We start from the raw sequence: 20,822 nt of genomic DNA, 5'->3' as shown, positions 1-20,822 counted from the left end.
CATCCCACCAAGAAGTGCCCTGTAGGTCCCCATTCAGAGAATCTGGGCTTGGCCACGTGACTTGCTTTGGCCAATGGGACGGTAACAGATGTAATGCAAACACAGGCTTGAGAAGTACTTGCACATGGGAGCAGGTGCTTCCTGGCTACGGGGCTAAGTAACCACATGGAGAGAGGCCTCGGCTGCCCGTCCAAGACATGAGAGGCTACCCTATAGTATGCAGTCGTGGCTGGCTCAGCCCAGGCTGGACAAACCACCCGTCAACCCATGAAATCATTATAAATCATAAATGAGTGTTGTTCCAAGTCACTAAGTGTTGGCTGGTTTGTTACCCAGAAAGAGCTCACCAATACACTTGTGAAACATATGGTCAGGTTGGGCAAAATTAACAAACTGACAATTAAAATATCAACTGGAGGTAAATGCCATGAAAAAAGTGAAAACTGGGGGCGCCTGGGTGGCTCACTTGGTTAAGCGGCTGCCTTGAGCTCAGGTCATGATCCCAGGGTCCTGGGATCCAGCCCTGCGTCGGGCTCCCTGCTCAGCAGGGAGCCTGCTTCTCCTTCCCTCTGCCTGCCTCTCTGCCTACTTGTGCTCTCTATCTCTCTGTCAAATAAATAAATAAAATCTTAAAAAATAAAAAATGAAAACTGTGCTATGTGCCAAGGAGTGGCTGGATGCTAATTCAGCCAGGGCGGTCCAATAGGGAAGGGTTCTCAGAGGAAGTGACTTTTCAGCTGGGAGCTGGCTGACAAGAAGCCAGCCAGGCAAAGATCATTCTAGAGCGAAGGACAGGGATGCCCCATGCCCACGACACTCTTGACATTCACCCCAAATATCAAGCCCTCCTCGTCCCAGGAAAGAGCACCCCAGGACTCCCACCAGGAACCTCAAAGTGACCAAAGATAGTGAGGCTTTTTAATGAATCATGTGGGTTCCCAGACCTCTGTTCTGAAACTATCAGAAACCATTCCCATATAAACCACCAGAATGGAAGAAAACCTATCTGGTCCCATTTGATATTAAACCACATTAGAAAATGGCAGCACTATAGTCTTTCATCAAATAAAAGCTTCAGAAGGAAAGCTAGTATTTTTTTTAAACCAACAAAGTAAAATATTGCTCTGACAAGTTATAATTGGCATCCCTCACTTTGCCTTTCTTCCCTCAGTAAAGGTCCCAGACTTCACAGAACATGCTGCCAATTTCCCAGGGTTTGGGTCCTAGGGGCTGTTGCACCATCAGCAAGCACATCAAAGAAATCTCTCCATCTCAGGTCTCAGTTACAGTCAGGAAAAAAAAAATACCTTTTATTTAAAGCCAGTGTCTTTTAAATAAACATTTCGCCAGAAGACGTTAATATCCATGCTTTATTTCAAATGTGGAAAAAAAAACAAAAAACAGAAATGAATCAAAAGGAATATGGTCATTTTCCCAACCTGAGTGATAAACTGGCCAGGAAAAAAAAAAAGAAAAAAAAAAAGCTCTGTCTGGCATGCAAAGGTGATTTATAGAAGCCTATTTTTGGTCAACAAAGCCACTTGATAGGTTTTATCAAAAACAAGTAAAACAAAACATGTTGTACTTGCAGGTTTCACAAACACTCAAAGAGAGGCTCATAAGACCTGAAATAAAGATTGTTTTCCTTCCCACCCACTCCACCCGGGGAAATAAAATTTCCCACCAGAACACGCTCGCTTGGCTAATTCTCAAGTCTGAAGAGGAAGATTTTTTACGTAAGCAGATCAGCTCAAGGCCCCTTGACGTGCGTCTGTTTCTGATTTGTTTTTTGTTGTTTTGTGGGGGTTTTTTTTTTTTCAAACCCTCAACACAAAAACCAGGAAACAGATTTTTTAAACTTGGTTACAGCCCTGAGACACCGAAATAGCTCATCTAAGAAGCTAACAACATGAACAAAAAGTCTGCGATGTGCGTAGGAAATCTGACTCACCACCAAAGAGAGAAAACCGTATTCCTCACCCGAACATTAGGGAACATTAGGTTTGATGGCCCTGTCCTTCAAAATGCAGCAAAGTCCTGAGAATAGTCTAGAATGGATTCTCTTCCTCCTTGTGCTCCTGGCTAATCTCAGCACGCTGTCTGGCTCCAGCAGGGAGAAAACATAAAAACCTCAGCTCTGCTCTGGGCTGTAACATTTGGGCAGCCGCATCCCTGGGGACAGTCCCGTCCCTGAGAAGGATGCTAGTGGAAACCAAGGACTCCTGTCTTTCTGCCTTCTGTTCACCAAGCTAAGCACAGAAAAACTAAAAAACGGTGCATACAACGGGAAAATATTTACTCTCTCGTCCTTTATGGAAAGTTTGTCGAGTCCAGCTCCAAAGGCCAGGACCAAAACAGGAGGCAACAACGGCATCCGAGAGACCGAGGAATATCACCACGCGGCAGCACCCCCTCACTCGTTGCCAGTTAACTCTAGTTTTTCACACAGTTTTAGCAGATGCCACCCCCCACCACCACCACCACCACCATCAGCCCTGCATTGCTTCCCGTCTTTGCTGCACCACCACCTCCCCACCCCCAGAAGCCACACCCTGGACTCACTTGCTGGAATTCATCGTGTAGCCAGAGGGGCACTCAGGGATACACTTGCTATTGTGAATGGCATACTGGTGGCAGCCCTGTCTCCGGGAGTTCTTGCATCTGTTGTGCAGGTCCTGGCAGAAGCTGAAGTTCACGCAGCGCCAGTCTTGGAAGTGGTAGTACGGGGGCGGGCAGGTCTCCACGCACCTGCCATCCAGGTAGAAGTTGCGACAGGCCACGCACTTGGTGGGGTCGTCGGGCTCGGAGCAATTGCCTAAACACTGGCTGTGGCAGCAGAGACCCTCGGCGGTACAGCCGTGTGACTTGCAGATGGTGGGACAAACTGGGGAGAGAGAGAAAACAGCCGGTCAGCAGCTTTGCTGTCTGCACAGACTGCAAGCCTGGATGAGGGAGGGCAAAAGCCACACAAAATCATAACAGTAACGGTCTCCCTTCTTGACTATTAATTCATATCAGCAGAGAGGCTCTGACTTGCAGCATTTGCAAATCGCCCCAGTGTAAATACCCCTACCTCGGTCCATCTGAAGCTACCAACAAAATGCTGCTGAACATGGAGCAGATGAGAGAGACACACAGTAGCCCAGCCTTATAACAGCATCTCACTATATAGCTATAATAGTAGCGAATAACCTCAAAAGCGTAAGCAATTGAAAAATGTAGTGAGATAATAGGAAGTGGGGAGCTCTGAGTATTTATTACCTTTGTTTTTAACATGATTTGTGTTTTTTTTAAAGATTTTATTTATTTATTTGAGAGAGAGAGAGAAAGCATATGAGAGGGGGGAGGGTCAGAGGGAGAAGCAGACTCCCCGCCGAGCAGGGAGCCCGATGCGGGACTGGATCCAGGGACTCCAGGATCATGACCTGAGCCGAAGGCAGTCGCTTAACCAACTGAGCCCCCCAGGCGCCCTAACGTGATTTGTTAATTGTAAGTCTGTCTCATGTACCTTTTCATAACAGCTTCTTTAATTAGCTAGTTCACAAATTTCCTGAAACCCTGACCGTCGGTTCTAGCAAGCTGCCTCTAGCACGCTTCTGCAATATTGGTATAAACAGATACATTACTATAGGGCCGTTTCCTCCGTGTTACAAATGGGGAAACCAAGGTACAAGAAGGTGAAGCAAGTTACCCAAAGGTCATTTATCACTTCAACCGACATCTGATTGCCCTGATCTAGATGTTGCAACCAAGGAACAAGGAACAAGGTGCAGGAACAACAAGGCGGCCACAGCCCCTCCTTCCGGAGCACGGGGTCCGACGGAGGAGGCAGGTGCTTACTTAAACTCCAGGCTTAGGATGCGCAATCGCATAAGCCAGAAGCATGGGGCTGGAGGGAAGGGGAAGGGGACACGTCTGTTGCAACCTGAAGGAGATAATGAACAGGAAGAAAAAAAGAAGGCCCTGCCGATGGGGAGGCCAGAGGCTTGCCTCTGATTTCATGGCCGGGGGAGTTTCTGGTCCCCTGTAACGGAACTTGTCCACCAAAGGCTGGACTCTGCGCCGGGTTCCTGCAGCAGCTTGTCACCCACCCCCTCTCTCCCCAGGTCTCACTACTCATCACTTCCTAATTACCCCCTTGATTTCAGTGCCTCGGCATCTGGCCTGGTCCTTAATGACCAGACCTCCCTGCCCAGGCTGTTGGCATATCTATCCGTGGACATATGGCTTCCCTGAGGCTGGACAGACCTCGACTGTGGCCTGGCCTGTTCTTGGAGTCGCTTTCTTCACTCAGTCACTCTGCATGGCTTGAAACACAGTCTGGAGGCTGGGGAGTGTTCCTGACCCCAAGCCCTCAGGCTCTTTGTTGCAGCCACTTTAAGGCCCCAGTGGACCCCAAAACCAGCCCCAGGAAACAGAAGGGGTCCCTGAAGCCACATTCACATAGGAGCAGCACTGTCTGATGTAACTTTCTGCGAGGACAGGAATGTTCTCGAGCTGCACTGTCGAACACGGTAGCCGCTCCTCCCCTGTGGCTCTTGTGTGTGGTTAGTGCAATTTTTTTTTTTTTATCGCGGCAAAATACACATAGCATAAAATTGACCATCTTAACCATTTTTAAGGGCACAGCGCAGTGGCACAAAGTATACTCACACTGTCATTAACCATTCCCACCATCCATCTCCAGAACTTTCTCATCTTCCCAGACTGAAACTCTGTCTCTCTTAAAACACCAACTCCCCGTGCCCCTGCCCATCCCCTGGCTCCTACCATCTACTCTCTGTCTCTGTGGATGGGACTCCTCTAGGGACCTCCAGGGAGGAGAATCATATACTACTTGTCTTTTTGTGACTGGCTTGTTTCACGGAGCATAAAGTCTTCAAGATTCATCCATGTTGTAGCAGGTGTCAGAATTTCTTTCCTTTTCAAGCCTGAATAGCATTCCACTGTGTGTACATACACCCTGTTTTATTTATTCATTCATCCATCAATTGGCATTTGGGTTGTTTCCACTGTGAATAATGCTGTTAAGATCATGGATACACAAGTATCTCTTCAAGACTCAGCTTTCAATTCTTCTGCGTATACACCCAGAAGCAGAATTGTTGAATCATATGGTAATTCTATTTTTAATTTTTTGAGGAACCACCATACTGTTTTCCACAGCGGCTGCGCCATTTTGCATTCTCGCCAAGAGTACACAAGGGTTCCGATTTCTCCTGAGGAAGTAAACTTTTCATTGTATTTCATTGTATTTCAGTTTTAATTTTACCAGCCACAGGCAGCTATTGGCTCTTGCACTGGACAGCAGAGGCCTTGAGAATGAAAATAAATTCCTTGCTAAGGCCTACAAGTCTCTTGTGGTCTAGCCTGCTGGCCTCTTGGAGTCCTTCTCCCGGCCCCAGATGGCAGCCATGTGGGTCTCCTTTCTGCTTCCCCCGCCCCCGCCTGCCCCCCCCAACACACACTCCTACCTAAGGACCTTTACATCTGCTGTTCCAGCTAGCTGAAGCACCCTCCCCCATTATCCTCCCACGACCCCACGACTGGCTCATTCTTGTTCTTCAGGTCCCAGCACTTCAGGAAGACCTTCCCTGACCTCCCCACTGGAAGTCACTCCCCTCCACCACCCCCCCCGCCCCCGCTTCTCAACCATGTCCTAACACACGATCTGATTACATTTTTCTTCTAGTATTTATCGCTCTCAAAAACTACACTAGGTGTTTGTTGACCGTCTGTCTAGAGGGAAGGCTGGAGGACAAGCTGTGTCTGCTGCGTTCACAGCACCAGCTCCTAGGATACACACTCCTAAGACGGGGCTTGCACCAACAGGCCTTTAGTAGGCACAGCTCCAATCAGACAGAGAGGCAAAAGGAATGACTTTGGAGCAGTTCCAAGTACCCAATTTTTAGCCACTGGCTCAAGAATGCATCCATGATCCACCCCCCAGTTGCAGGTGCTCCACAAATACCATGAAAATCTACAGGCAAATGCAAGATGTGGAGCATCTACGCATGGTGCATATTCTGACTTTTTACGCCATGGGCCCAGAAAGAAGGAAGAAGCTGTAATAGGAGCAAGGTGGGTGATGGGAGAAGGTCCATGTAGGTTTTTTAGGGATTACATACCACCCATTCGCCCATTTGCTTCTCACTTAATTCTAACAAAGACTCCAGAGGGAGAGGGGTAAGTACGCATCTCCATTTCACAGAAGCAAGACCACAGGCCCTTCTGAGAAGCAGCAAGGCCAAAGCTAAGCTCTTGATCTTTTGGCTCTGAATCTGATATTCCTGGGTCTAAAGAAAGGGTCCACCCAGTCAAGGAAAAAGTGACCTGCATTCAGCTTTGGCAACAGGGCGCCCACCACCCCACAAGCACACCATAAAGATTTCCTTAAAGAAGCAACAGCCTCGGTTTTCTTGTCTGTAAAATGGGGAAAACAGTCCCTTAACTTCTCACAACTAGACAAGATGATGTGGATAAAACACTGGATTCTTTGGCGGGGGTTTTGTTTGTTCTGCTTTTTTATTAAGCAGCCTCCACGGCCAGCATGGAGCCCAACGTGGGGCTCGAACTCACGACCCTGAGATCAAGACCTGAGCTGAGATCAAGAGTCAGATGCTTAACGGACCGAGCCACCCAGGCGCCCCAGCGCTGGATTCTTTGATCAACATGTAGGTTTGATACAAGTTAGCTACCACGGGTCCTATTATTATGACCATCATCATTATTAATGATCTGTCTGCAGGGACCCAAGGGCTGGAGGCCCAATGGCAGGAAGCAATATTTAAGGCAGACCCACAAAGACCCCACCCTCTGGGAAGGCACATGTGAGAACAGGAAGGGCTCTATTTCCTGGGCTGGAGCTGTGTCTGAGGGTCAGCCCTTGAGTTCAAATGCAGCATTAGCAAAGACCCAACAAAAACTTCCCAAACACATAAGCCTTCCGGCCTAGACAATGCCAAGAAAAAATACTCAACACTTGCACACAAGGCCGGAAGCTGACAGCAGGAGTTTCCAATTTTATGCTGGAGCCCACCTGAGAATCATCTATCTCATTCCCCAGCACAGCAGCTGCCGAGCTTTTTCTGCAAAGGGCCACAAAGCACCCGTAGGGAAGGCGCGCGCGTGCACGCGCACACACGGGCATGCTTGTGCCCAATAAAACTTTAACAGAAGCAGGCAAGGGGCTGGATGGTTGGCCAGCCCCCGCTCGGGGAAATATACCTGGGATTGAGCTACTATTCCTACCAGGGTCTGGACTCCAGGGAGTCAGATGTCATCTCACAGATGGATATTCTGCAAATGATTTTTATCCACCAGAAGACACAACCTCCCAGAGATGAGAGCCTTGTGGCCGCGGAGACATTAAACAGCCCTGTATCTAACTTCGCAATCCTATTTCAGTGACGACAAACCCTTTGGCTTTGCCATCCTGCGGGTCCCCTCACCAAAGAGTTAAAAGAAATGTGTTGATGGGTGTTCTTTTGCTTTTTTTTTTTCTTTTTACATAAAAGTTGTGTTTTTAACTTTTGAACACTATGCTTCGATGATGATAAGCCACCTCCGGGTGTCTCCCATTCTGTTTCCAAGTACTTGATCTTATTTAATAGAAATGCCACTGGGCCAGCTGCTGCCCCCACCCCAGGCGGAATTATGAAAACCACAGGTTGTGCAAGATGAAAAACAACCAGATGGAGGACTTTCTTCTCCCCGTGCTCCTCCACCGGCCCCCTCACATAGACACCGACAAAGCCCCAGCCCCAGCCGCAGTCCCAGCAGCTCAGGCTCAGAGGGCCACCGCCCAGGCTGTTTCTGCCAAAAACAATGGCGGCCTCTTTGACAAAATGCCAAGCAGTCCAGGGGCTGCCCACTTTCCCAGGACAGGTGCACGCTATGTGTGTAGGAAACATCCACCCAGACCTTCCAGGGACAGCAAGCACCAGTCCTCCCTCCTCCAAACACACAAGTCCCCTGTCCATCCATCTCCCTCTCCCACATAAGCTGCCCTCCCACTCCTCCCTAAAGGTTCCCCATGCCCCTGGCCTCCAGTTACACTAGCTGAAGCCTTCAAAACTTGACCTCAAGTGGCTCTTCCATGATGCCCTGTTGAGAAGATTGATAACTGAACTCTAAATAAATCCATGGAGTGAGGAGGTAGCTGTGCCAATCCTCTGGTTGGACCCTCTGAAGTATGTGCAATGCTCCCCACCAAATGATGCCTACCCTAGAAGGAGATCTGCAGAAAATTCAACTTATTTAAGAAGAAGTGATTCAAAGCAAAGGAGGCAAGTGCAGTTTGACCCGATATTTCTCCTGCTAGGAATTATCCTGCAGAGGAGAGAGAATCTGTGTACACAGACATTTGGACAAGGGTCGTCTTCACCCTAGAGGACATTACCAGTTGGGTTTATAACAGCAAAAGACTGGAAACAACCTAAAGGTCCATAGCAGGAGACCACGTGAATAAGTTACTGTGGATCAAGGCGTGGAATAGTATGCAGCTGTAAAAAAGAAGGCAGCTCTATGAATCCTGATGTTGGAGTCACTTCCAAGGTAGCAATAAGTGAAACAAGCAAGATGCAGAGCAGTGTCTAAAGAACATAGCTCCTTTGTAGAGAAAGGAAAGAAACAAACATAGCAGGAATACAAAACAGGACAGCTAGTTTAGAAAACAGTTCGGTAGTTTCTTACAAAGTTAAACGTACTCTTCTTATCCTTACCACACAACCTAGGGGTTTACTCAGGTGAAATGGAAAACAAACAAATGGCCCATGTTCACACAAAGACCTGTATTCAAATGTTTATAGTGGCTACATTCGTCATCACCCCAAACCGGAAACAACCCAAATGTCCCTGGACTGGGGAACAGTTAAGTATTATACCTCCATACAACGAACACTACTGAGCAATCTACTAAGAATGATGTGCTAACACCCACAACAATGTGGATGAATTTCAAACACATTTTATCGAGTGCAAGAAGCCAGCCAGTCTTAACGCTATATGCTATATGATTCCATTTACATATCCTGGAAAAGCCACAGTAGGGGACAGTGGTCACATCAGTGGACTGGAACTGAAGAGGAGCTGAAAAAGGGTCCAGGGGAATCTGGTGTGGGGGTGATGGAACCATTCCATATCTTGACTGAGGTGGTGGTTATGTGAATGTATGTTATCAGTCAAAACTCACAGGACTTTACACCAAAAGAGGGCGGATTCTGCTGTATATAAATTATATCTTTAAGTGGGAACGGGGGTAGGGGGAGAGAAGAGGACAAATGAGACGTACGTCCCTATGCAAGGGACACAAGCAATGTGCCCCAAAACCGTGGGGTGGGGAATGAGCTTGGAGTTGGCAGGAGGTAGGACATCCTTACATATCAGCAAATTCGGTGGGGTTTTTTTGCTCTGTATGTGTACTACCCTTTTAAAACTGACATCTATTTGAAAATACATTTTTTAAAAGCCTCTGGTAGACAATTAATAAATACTATTGATCAACCATACAATTCTACCCCCCCAAATACCCCAGTACAACTATGTGAGAATAGCTGCCTGGCATCACTGGGAGCTTATACAAAGGTTCTCTTAAGACCATTTTTGCCTTATTACAAAACCAACAGTCAAAGTAGCTAAATAAGAAGTGTGGTCTTAGATCCAAAAGAGGGCCAGGAAAAAATAGTATTGATGAGGACAACACTGGCAGGAGGGATGAGATTTATACACGAGCTTGTGGATTAAAATACTGCATCAGTGTTAACTTTCTGATTCTGCTCATTGCACTGCAGCTGTGCAAGATAATTTTCTTGTCCTTAGAAAACCATTAAGAATTACGAGTAAAGGGCCCAGTACGCCTGCAACTGACTCTCAAAAGGCTCAGGAAAAAAAAACCAAATATATGTATATAACACATGTACATAAATGCTTTAGAGATAAAACAAATAGAGTAAGATGTAAACAACACTGAATCTGGATACAATTCTTGCAACTCTTCTGTAAACCTGAAAACTACATCAAAATAAAAAGGTTAAAATAAATCCAAAGGAAGGTTTAAAGGCTGCAAGAGTGGGAAAGACTAGCACAGCGCCGCGCTGTAAACGACATGCTTAGAAAAAGCCACCTTTTTTTCTCTTTGCCTTTTTTTTTAAGTTCAAATCGGTTTAGTGTTCCTTAAGCTGTATGGTTAAAAAGCAAAACAAAGCCAAAGGAAAAAAGCCACTATGTTTCCATAGCACGACATATGTTAATAACATTTTGTTACATTTCTTTCCAAAGCCTGTAGTTCGGGAAAAACAAAACAAAACAAAACAAAAAAACTCAAGATTTATTATTCTCAAAATTACTGCTTTCCAGAAATTTCCAAACGGAACAGTTGCGTCATGGGCCTGCAGACACATTCCCCGCAGGGCCCCGTGGCTCTCCCCGAAAGTGTGAATTTTATAAACTCTGTAGAGTCATTTACTCGGTTTCCATTCACAGACCCTCTTCCCCACACCCGCCCGATAACGGGCGGCGGAGGTTCGAGCCCCCGAGCCCGGACCGCGGGCAGCACAGCCTCGGGGAAATTCCTCCCCTTGGTGATTTAACGGTGGGGTGGGGGCCAGGGGCGAACTTCTGACAGCTGGGTGGTCAACAGACGCCCTTTCCAGTCTGCGATCCACGAGAAGCGACGACCGCAAGGACGCGTGTCCTTGAAACAGGGAAGCTCCCCCTTTGCTTCCCTCACAATGCCGCCCCCACGCGCGCAAACCGATCGAGTTGCGTAGCTCTTAGGAGACATACGGCGCGCGCAGGCCAGGAAGGGGGCGGGTCCGGGGGAGAGGGCGCTCCCCGTTAAAGCAGCCTCAGGATTGGTCGGTGGTAGACATCTGCGTGTGTATAGTTCCTAACGGGCGGGCCGAGGGCGGGCGAGGCCCCGCCCCCTCGAGCCAGCAGCGTCCGCGCGCCGCACAAAGCCCGAGGCGCGGTCCGCTCCGTGGAATCCGGGCCGGGCAGTGGCGGTGGCCGCAGCGCCGCCCTCGCGCTCAGCCAATAGACAGGCGTGTTGCCGGAGCTCTGGCCCCGCCCCCAGGCGCGCGGGGCTCGGTCGGCCCGACTGGTGTTCGGGCGGTGACCACCGCCAGGCGGTCCGCGCTGGAGGAGGGGTGGGGGGGCGCCCCGGGAGGGCCTCCTGAGGATGCAGACCCTGCAGGACGGGCCTGCAAAGAATGGAACTTTGGGAAAAGTTAAAAGATGAAACCGAGTGTGCAGGCCACCCCAAGCAGCCACCGCGCGACTTGGGCCGCTCGCGAGCTGGGCGTGTGCCCGGGAGGAGATCGGGTCACCGCGTGGCAGCGCCTGGGATGGCCGAGGGGCGCCCCGGCCCCAGGCCTCACTCGCTAGAGGCCCAGAGAGGGGCAGCGGCTCTCCAGGGTCACACAGCAAAATCCCCCAAATTGGAGGCCAGGGGGGAGTGGCAAGGGAAGAATCCGCACAACGGGGACAGCGCTCTCTCGGACCCTACCCCCAGTATTTCCACCCATCACTCACCCAGAAAACCAAGGACCATACTCATAAATTACACTTTTAAGAAAATCTACAGGCTATTTTTGGGGTGCCCTCCAGCCAATGTTCCCTGCAGATTTGAAGACGTCAAACCTGTGTGCTCCGTGTGTATTTGCAATTCCAGTAAACTGAGGCAGCCAATGGGCATTATCTCTAACCAGCTCCCACCAAGAATACAGTTTAAAATGTGTATTCTGTTTGCAGAATACAACGTTCAACCCACATCGGTTAGTAACGTACTAATCCTATTACTCAAACAACCATTTCCTTCTGAGGCACAGAAGGGCTGCTTTGCTGATGCCAACTCAGCTAGCAAGCAGCAGGGCTAAAACTCGAACCCACGTCCCCCAAGGAGAACGGGGCTGGGTGTGGTATCATGGAGTTCTGTGGGTTTTATTCACCTGTTCCCCACCCTGGCCCACCGGCATCTGGCCCCTTCCAGGCACTGATAGGCAGAAATGAATGGAGACACTGTCCTTTCTCTCCCAATAAGCCCTGTGAAAGGGAGGACCTCGCCTGTCATACTGGGTCCCAGAGCAATGCACACAGTAGGTACACAATAAAGCTCATAGGAAAAAAAAGAAAAAGGTGGGGGATCAGGTGACTGGCTTTATCCCATGCGGGAGGGACAGTGCGTGCAAATGCATGAATCATCAGGGCTGCCTTTAGGCAACTATAAACAGTTCAGAGTTGGTGAAGGGCAAAGTACAGGGGTAGAGGCATGGGACAACAGGGCACACAGGGAAGTCAGGGAGCCGAGGGGCTTGGACTTTGCACCTCCGGAGGAACCAAAGAAGGGCTTCAACCAGAAAAGACACCATCAGATCCACGTGTGGGGCAATTTTCTAGCTCTCTGGTGGACGGCTGAGGAAGGCAAGGGCAGAAGGGACAGGAAAGAAGAAGCTGGCTTCTGAAACCACCGGGGAGGTGGAGCCTTCAGGACTTATCTCCCACATGGCTCCCAAGTTTCCACCTTGGATGGCTGGACACGATTCATAAGACAAATGACAGACAAGGAAGCAGGGTGCTCAGACTTCCCTGACCTGGGTTTACCGTGTGGAGTCCGGAACATCCGCTAAGTCACTCCTCAATCCCACCCCAGCCTGATCCTAAAAACCACTCTTGCAAGGTGCAAGGACCCCCGTTTGTTGTGGACATTTTAAAAGTTTTCTTCAATTTTGTATGTAATACGTACACGTGTTTGACAGTGACCCTAAGAGTCGCTTTTTAAAAGCTGCTTCCACCTACTCAGGTTTTTGGCTTCTTGAGCCAAGGTAAACTTTAAAGGCTATTTGGAATTTAACAATGACACAGCTTATGAGATTCAGGCATAGCCGCTCTTGGGGGCAAAATCACAGCCTAAATTTCTTCTGTAAGGTACTGATCAATCTAATAAAATAAGCACTTAAAACACTAAGTGAAGTTATTTCAATAATACTCCCAAAAGTGGGGCCCAAAAGTCATTACTTGTCTGCCTTCGGCTCAGGTCATGATCTCAGGGTCCTGCGATCGAGCCCTACATCGGGAAGCCTGCTTCTCCCTCTCCCACTCCCCCTGCTTGTGCTCCTGCTCTCGCTGTCTCTCTCTCTCTCTCTCTCTCTCTCTCTGTCAAATAAATAAAATCTTTAAAAAAAATAACATAATAGGGCGCCTGGGTGGCTCAGTTGGTTAAGCGACTGCCTTCAGCTGAGGTCATGATCCTGGAGTCCCGGGATCGAGTCCCGCATCGGGCTCCCTGCTCAGCAGGGAGTCTGCTTCTCCCTCTGACCCTCTTCCCTCTCGTGCTCTCTATCTCTCATTCTCTCTCTCTCAAATAAATAAATAAAATCTTTAAAAAAATAACAATAATAATAATACTCCCAAAAGTATTACCAGAGCTGTCTAAAATTTTTTACTGGGTTTTAAATTACATTTCTCTTTTCACTCTTAATTTTATGGTATTTGTCCTTCCCCCCTCTTTTTTTTTTCCTTAGTCACATTACTTCATAAATTCTTTGGAAAACAGCACTGCCCTATAAACTTTCTGCATTGATAGAAAAGTTCTGTATCTGTGCTGTCCAAATTCACTAGCCACCTGTAGCCACTGAGAGCTGAAAATCTGGCTAATGTGCCGGCAAAACAATTAATTTTCATATGGCCAGTGGCTACCTTATTAGGCACTGCAGCTCTGAAAGACCCAGCTCTTGAATTTGTCAGTTCTATTTGTTTTCTAAATCAGTTAGTCCCTGTGAATTTATTATTTCCTTCTTCCTGGGAAGATTTGTTCTAAGGTGATCGCTTACGGCCCTGCATTTGTCTCTGCATCCACTCCACTGCTTTCTAAAGAGTCTATCCTTACAGTATTGAGCTCCTCCCTAACCAAAGTTAAGAGTTGTGTTTTGTTTTTCATTATCACATGGTAGGAGTTTGTCTTGCATGCTTGTTCAGTTAAGTTCTTAAAAATTAATTTCCACTTAACGTTTACTTGCAGCAAGAGATTAGGGCCAGTGCAATGTCTGTTTTTTGGACTCTGCTGGGGCTCCTTTTTTTTTTTTTTTGAGATTTAACGGATGATTAATTTTTCTAAATATTCCAAGAGCACTTTAAGATGTTTATCATTTGTAGAGTATGAAGTTCAGTCTATATCTGTTACCACGATCTTATTAACCGTATTACCCAAACTCCTTGTTGCCTCATTGAGGTTTTTTTTTTCCAAGAGAATATTAAATCGTTTATTGATTACACATGATAATGGATGATACACAAGCTTTAATCCCATCTATAATTTTATCTGATACCATAATTCAATTTAGATATATTGCATAGGATGTGCCAACAATCATATTAATAACCAAATAAACTCCAGGACTTTGCTTGGGTGACCCTTTTAATGGTGAGCTCCAGGTCACAACACATTAACTGTCAGTTCAACTACAGCAAGGTTTGTGGAGACAATGGCTTCTGTGCCCAAGCAGGTTGCAAATCAATTTCGAATGGAACCTGGCATCACCCTGAAGGAATTCTAACTTCACACAGTTGGGGTAGTATACCAAGATGGCTTCAGAGTAGACTAACTTTACACAGCACGTTTTAAAAAAGACACATTTATTCAGCGTCATGATCAGACTATTACATTTAGCAATCAACAGCATGGGTGCAAAAAAAAAAATCTACGTTAAAACCCTTTGTTGGAATGCTTTACACTTTCCACAGAACAGAAACTAAAATAACCTGTTATACAATTAGTCACAAATACAGTCCTCGAGTTTTTTGCCCATACACATGAGTGTTGTCTAAAACATGTCTTCTTTGTAGCAGCTAGGCCCTGCCACCCCTGTGCTTGGCCGAGTTCACAAATCTGTTGTAACCTGTAGCTTCCCTGTCCCTTCTCTGGCTCTCCTCTCCTGCTTAGCTTTGTTTCCTGGCCGTAATTAAAACCTTCTGCCACTGCCGTAGCTACTGCTGCTGCTGGAACCACCACAGCCACCTTGGTTTCGTGGTTTGGCAAAGTATTGGCCTCCACCACCCTAGGGGCCAGAGCTTCTGCCTCCAAAATTTCCTCCTTCCATGGGTCCAGAATTTGAGGGTTGATTGTTGTAACTGCCAAAATCATTAGAGCTTCCGCCACCTCCAAAGTTGCTTCCACTACCACCGCCACAGCCGCCTCCGCCTCCTCCGTTGTTATAGCTGTCACAGCTGCCACTCCCGCCGCAGCCACTGCCCTGGTTTCCATAACCCTGTCCACCACTTCCGTAGCCTCTGCTTCCTCCAGAGTAACCAGCGCCGCCTCCTCCATAACCACCATCATTACCAAATCCGTTATGGCCATCCCCACTGGCACCAAATCCACCACCACCTCAACCGCCACCAAAGCCACCTCGACCACGGAAGTTCCCTCCACGACCAGAGTTGTCATTCCCACCAAAACCACCTCCACGACCACCCCCAAAGTTTCCAGAACCACTTCGACCTCTTTGGCTGGATGAAGCACTAGCCATCTCTTGCTTAGATAGGGCTTCCCTTACTTCACAGTTGTGGCCATTCACAGTATGGTATTTTTGAATGACAATCTTGTCTACAGAGTCATGGTCATCAAATGTTACAAAAGCAAAACCTCTCTTTTTGCCACTGCCTCGGTCAGTCATGATCTCGATCACTTCAATTTTCCCATACTGTTCAAAATAATCTCTTAGGTGATGTTCTTCAGTGTCTTCCTTAATGCCACCAACAAAAATCTTTTTCACAGTCAAGTGGGCACCAGGTCTTTGAGAATCTTCTCTTGAGACAGCCCTCTTTGGTTCCACAGCTCTTCCATCCACCTTGTGTGGCCTTGCGTTCATGGCTGCATCCACCTCCTCCACAGTGGCATACGTGACAAACCCAAAGCCTCTGGAGCGCTTGGTGTTTGGATCTCTCATTACCACACAGTCCGTAAGCGTTCCCCATTGCTCAGAATGGCTCCTCAGACTCTCATCGGTTGTTTCAAAGCTCAAACCTCCGATGAAGAGCTTCCGCAGCTGTTCAGGCTCTTTGGGAGACTCTGACTTAGACATGACGTTGGTGGGAGGGGAGACTTTAACGATGCTTACTCTGCGGCGTCCATGGGCAGAAAACCTAATTGAGGTTTATCTACATGATCAAGACTGTGTTTGAGGATCCCCAAAGGTTTCTCAATTCTTCTTGTACTTCCTTCAATTTCCTCTCTGAAGTTTGATACTGTGCTAGTGGACCCTCATTAAGGATTTTCCCTTCACACAATGCAAAACCTCTCCTTTACTCCCTAAAAATGCCTTTTGCCTCGAGTTCTTTGCATATTTTTCTCTGTTGCTATTTACACACATGGTCAAGTGTTCTGTATCATTTTGGGAATTAGGTATAACCATTTTCTAGTGGTGGGGCTGGGGAGACAGAACTGCAGCCTCCATGGGAACAAGGAAGTAGAAATGGGGAATGTCAGAGTTTGAAATCTGTCACTGGAAGGTCTGAATTGCAAGGAGGGTTTCCCTGGGGACAATCTCAACCATAAAAAGGTCTGCTCGCTCACATGACTGATGGCTTTTCAATAACAAAGTACACGGTGGTCTTAAAAGTACACAGGTCAACAGAAGCCAGTCTCCTGGGAGCTGCTACACACATGAGCTAGCAGGGTTTAGACACAGTGACACAGAATGGAGAAAATCTCCTCAACTTCTCAAGGACAAAAGTAAACAGCAGAATGTACTGCATTTGTGCACAGACACACCATGAAGTAGGATCGAGTTTACTTTAAAAAAAGAAAAGACACCTATTTCAAATTCCATTGTGACCAAAGGGAGAAAACTTTTGGCTTATTTCCTTATTGAGTTGGTTCCTAAAGCCAGTCTTGGCTGCTTTAATTTCTGTCTAGAAAAGACCAGAAGCTCTGTCTGTCATCTACATGCCGAGAGCCCCATGGCTGTTCTTGGGATACTAAAGCGTGTATACCTCAGACCCTGCTATTCTATTATTTTAAAAAATGGAGTTCTCTGATTTGGGGGAAAACCCATTTCCTCTCCATGTTTATTTCAGCCAGAGAAAAGAACAAGTTTGCCCCTTTGCCACTGGATCCTCAGACCTCACTAACTCTTCAGATCCACCTTGTAACCCTCCGTCTACCTGAGCAAACAGCTCATGCACCTGCCACTTCCCGGCTCCACCTCTGTTTACGCTGCCAAGTCCGGGCACACACTTAGGGAAAGTGCATGAAGGAAAACAGGGCTCTAGAAATGCTTTCCCATCAGGTCTGGACGCCAGGGATCATCTAAAAAAGATGAGTAATTTATCAACACCCAAACGAAGTCACCTTCTCTCGATGGAGAGAAAGCTTATCGGGGCTCCTTTACCCGCACGCTATGACCACGGAGGAATTGCGCTTCCCTCCCCCTCAACAACGTCCATGCCCTCGCTCTACGGCCCGTATTTATTCACGGGTGGATTGTTTTCTGCACCATGGAGATGCCCTGGAAACCCCTTCGACCTTTACAGATGGGCTGCCTGACTGAACTCTTAGTTTCTTAATTAAAAAGTTCCCTAAGTAGCAAAACACATCCCACTGCCCGTACCCCCCACCATCTTCCTTTCGGTCCCCTTCGTCCACAGATCTGAGCTCCTACTGAGCCACAGGCACCATCCGAGGCTCTGGACGCAAGCTGGTGAACAGACACAGTTCCACACATCTCTCGGGGAGACAGACAGAATGGCTCAGGAGCAAGGGAACATTTAGTTACATATCGAGAACATTTAGTTACCCATGGTGCTGATACTCCAGGCAGTTCACAGGGGCCTGTTAATTTCCTCAGATGGTTATTCTGTGAAAGCTCAAGTGTTTCCTTCTTGCATGCAACAGCCAGAGAGCTAAATGCCATCTTCTGGCTGAACCCTCTGCCTTGCCTTAGTCCCCACAGCTTCCCTGTCTTCACCATGCAGTCAAGCTGCTGTACAGAGTCACCCACGCATCCCAGTCCCTCGGCCGCCAGGACTGGAATGGGGGCCGTATAATGAACGGGCTGGGGGAAATTCTGCGTTGTCCAAATCTGCTCTCTGGAGGCTTCCTCGTCAGACCTGGGATCCACAGCTTCAAAGCACCCCAGCGTGCAACACGAAGAATTATGACTTCAGGCAGACCTGGGTTTTTGAGTGGATGCGTGCTACTTCCTGGTCACGTGACTCAGCTTTCCGTGCCTCAGTTTCCCCGTGCGTATACACGGGGATAGTAACAACAGCTTGGGCTAGCTTGAGGATCAGATGGGATGATGCATGAAACGTGCTCTGCACAGCATCCGCCCCTTGCAGAGCCCAAGAAAGGGGTTTCAGGGGCGTCCTTAGCAGCACCAGCAACAGTGTCAGGCATCTCATCTGTCAGCCTTGATTCCTCCACAAAATAGTGGACCTCCTACAACCCACTGGCAGGGAGGCACTGGATGGATTAAATGACCAAATCTAAAATATGCCCCCAAGAAACATTCATTTCCCTCCCCCAACGTATTCTTGGAGAAAGTGTGTTCATCCGCACTTTTGTATGTTAGTTCTCAATCTGCTAAGTATGCGGCGGGGGGGGGGGGGGGGGGGGGGGGTGAGGGGAGGCAGACTGACCCTGGACTGATGGCTGACCCTGGAAACCCAGCCTGTCACTGCACTCCATTCGGTTCCCTAAACACAAATATTTCCGTGGTCTGTGCTAGGCAGCCCGAGGCCAGGCAGCCACCTGAGGCAGAAAGCACTGGGGCTATCCATGCTCCCCAGGAACCCCACTGTCCAGCAGGTTCCTGCCAGACACTTCTACGTGTCCATTCGGATCCAAATCCAGTCTCCCCACGTTCCCGTGAACCCCACACTCACCTCTTCCCCCCAAGGAAACAGCCAACATTATTGTCCAGGGATCTCAATAAAACACACGGCATGCTCTTTCTATAGCCCAACAACGTCGTAAAATAACCACACCTCCCGATGGTACCTAAACGGCCTTTGAAACCACTTGGAAGTTTCTAGAAGAGCTCACCCACAGTAGCAGAACACTGGAGACTGAAAGGGAAAACACAGAATGCCCAATTTTCCTCTCAGAAATCAAGATTTAATAGCCTCCTAAGGAAACCATAATTGGAGGGCTTTGGGACACATTCCACCCCGAGCCCTGTGATTATGGAATTCTGGGAAAGGTTGGGAATTTGGGCCTTGAGTGACTTTGGGCTCGAACTTGAAATGAGTAAGACCCAAAGCAAGAGGTACAACTGTGTCCCTTCACACACACACAGAGACTGAAAGAAAGGTTGGGAAGAAGGAAATCCTGCAGAGAAACAAACCTGCAGTCTCAATGGAGACAGAGCTCCACTTCGTTAGGTCTCCCTGGCCTGGCTGAGATGGGGCGGGGGGGGAGGTGCACAGAAAGGATGACTTGCAAGGGGATTTATGGTGAAGACCTGCCCTTCGCACCCCCAGGAAAACACCTCATATTTGGCTCACAGACCTCCACTTCTTGGAACTGCTCTCAGGCAATGAGAGTCACCCCTCTGAGATGTCACTGAACCCCCCGTGCAGCCACCAGCCAGACCTGCGTGCGGGCTTGGCCTTCCTGGGCACGCCCCTCGCCCTCACTCCCAGCTCACCTGGAGTTTCCCTCCGTGGCATCTGAAGATCAAAGGTGCACCTTGGTTTGCAAACAGACATCCCCCCCACCACCCGCCGAATTTCCTTCCTAATCTGTTCCTTGGCAGCCCTCACCCCCGGCTGCCCATTATTCACAAAAAATTCCACAGGATGCAAAGATAAAAATTAATGCACTTTTCCTTAGCAACCGAAAAAAAAAACCCACCTTGGAAAATTAAACAGCAGGTACCCAAATAGAAACTTTGCATTAGAAAAACGGGGTCTCACACACACACACACACACACACACACACACACCATAACCTTGAGTAGCTTCATAGAACAATCGTCACATGTGTGAGAAACCAACAGCCAGAGCTCCTGGGAAACAGGGTTGGAAGTGGCCAAGATAAGCACCAGCAGACCCCTCCTGGGAGACTTGGGAGAGGCAGCTACTGAGCTGGCGGAGGTGGTCTCATGGAGGGATGGGAGGCGGGGCTGTCCTTACACCCCACAGGGTAATCGATTCAGGGTAGGCCTGCCAGTGGCTAGAAGCTCAGGGCAGAGAACTGGGTCCAAGGTGGAATCTGCCACTGCCTGATTCTGGGCTCCCAGGCAAGGGTCTTGGCCTCTCTGAGCCCATTTCCCCTTTTGTAAAATGTAAGATCATCTGACCACCTGCTTTGCAGAGTTGCTCTGAGGTTCATTCTGTGCCCCGGTTGTGGCACTGAAGGACCAGGCAATAAAAATCGATTCCTAAAAAAAAAAAAACAAAAACAAAACAAAAACAGGCCACCCCAGGGCCTTTGCACATGCAAGTTCCATCCCCCTAGAGGCCACTCTGCTCCCCAGTGCCTCCCATAGCAGCTTCCCCTCATGACCTCTCTACCTCATGGAGCCCCCACTCACCCTGGCCTCTCTAGTCCCCGACATCATTCTTTCCTAGGACTTATCAGCAACCTGAAATTAGCTTGTCCACCTGTTTGTGGACGTGTTTCCTGAACATCAGGCCCACTGAGTATGGGCTGCATGAGAGCAGGGCCCTGTGTTTTTTACCCACTTCCCACATCAGCACCCAGCAAAGAGTAAGAGCTATAAAACAGTGACTCCTGCTTTTAAGAACATCCTCATGTCTGCCCAGCCATAGTGAGTTTGGGGCCGGCCCTAAGCCTGGTGGTGACAAGACTGAGACCTCG

General features: G+C 48.3%; 2 protein-coding genes across 5 annotated transcripts in view; both read right to left on the bottom strand.

The window, feature by feature from the left end:
- The window catches only part of INSR (insulin receptor), a 124,224-nt gene that overhangs the window by 43,134 nt on the left and 60,268 nt on the right, over positions 1-20,822 (bottom strand). For all 4 annotated transcript variants that reach the window (XM_027582997.2, XM_027583000.2, XM_027582996.2 and 1 more), the window contains exon 3: positions 2,563-2,884. In XM_027582997.2, coding sequence (XP_027438798.1) covers positions 2,563-2,884 — 322 coding nt within the window. The remainder of the gene's footprint in view (positions 1-2,562; positions 2,885-20,822) is intronic.
- Positions 14,958-16,079, bottom strand: LOC118356727 (heterogeneous nuclear ribonucleoprotein A1-like). Its single transcript, XM_035726233.1, is given in 1 exon segment — positions 14,958-16,079. A coding segment is annotated over 1 exon segment (1,122 nt).

The sequence above is a fragment of the Zalophus californianus genome, chromosome 1 (genome assembly GCF_009762305.2).
Source record: "Zalophus californianus isolate mZalCal1 chromosome 1, mZalCal1.pri.v2, whole genome shotgun sequence".
NCBI lineage: Eukaryota > Metazoa > Chordata > Mammalia > Carnivora > Otariidae > Zalophus > Zalophus californianus.
This window is presented reverse-complemented; position numbering and strand designations above follow the sequence as displayed.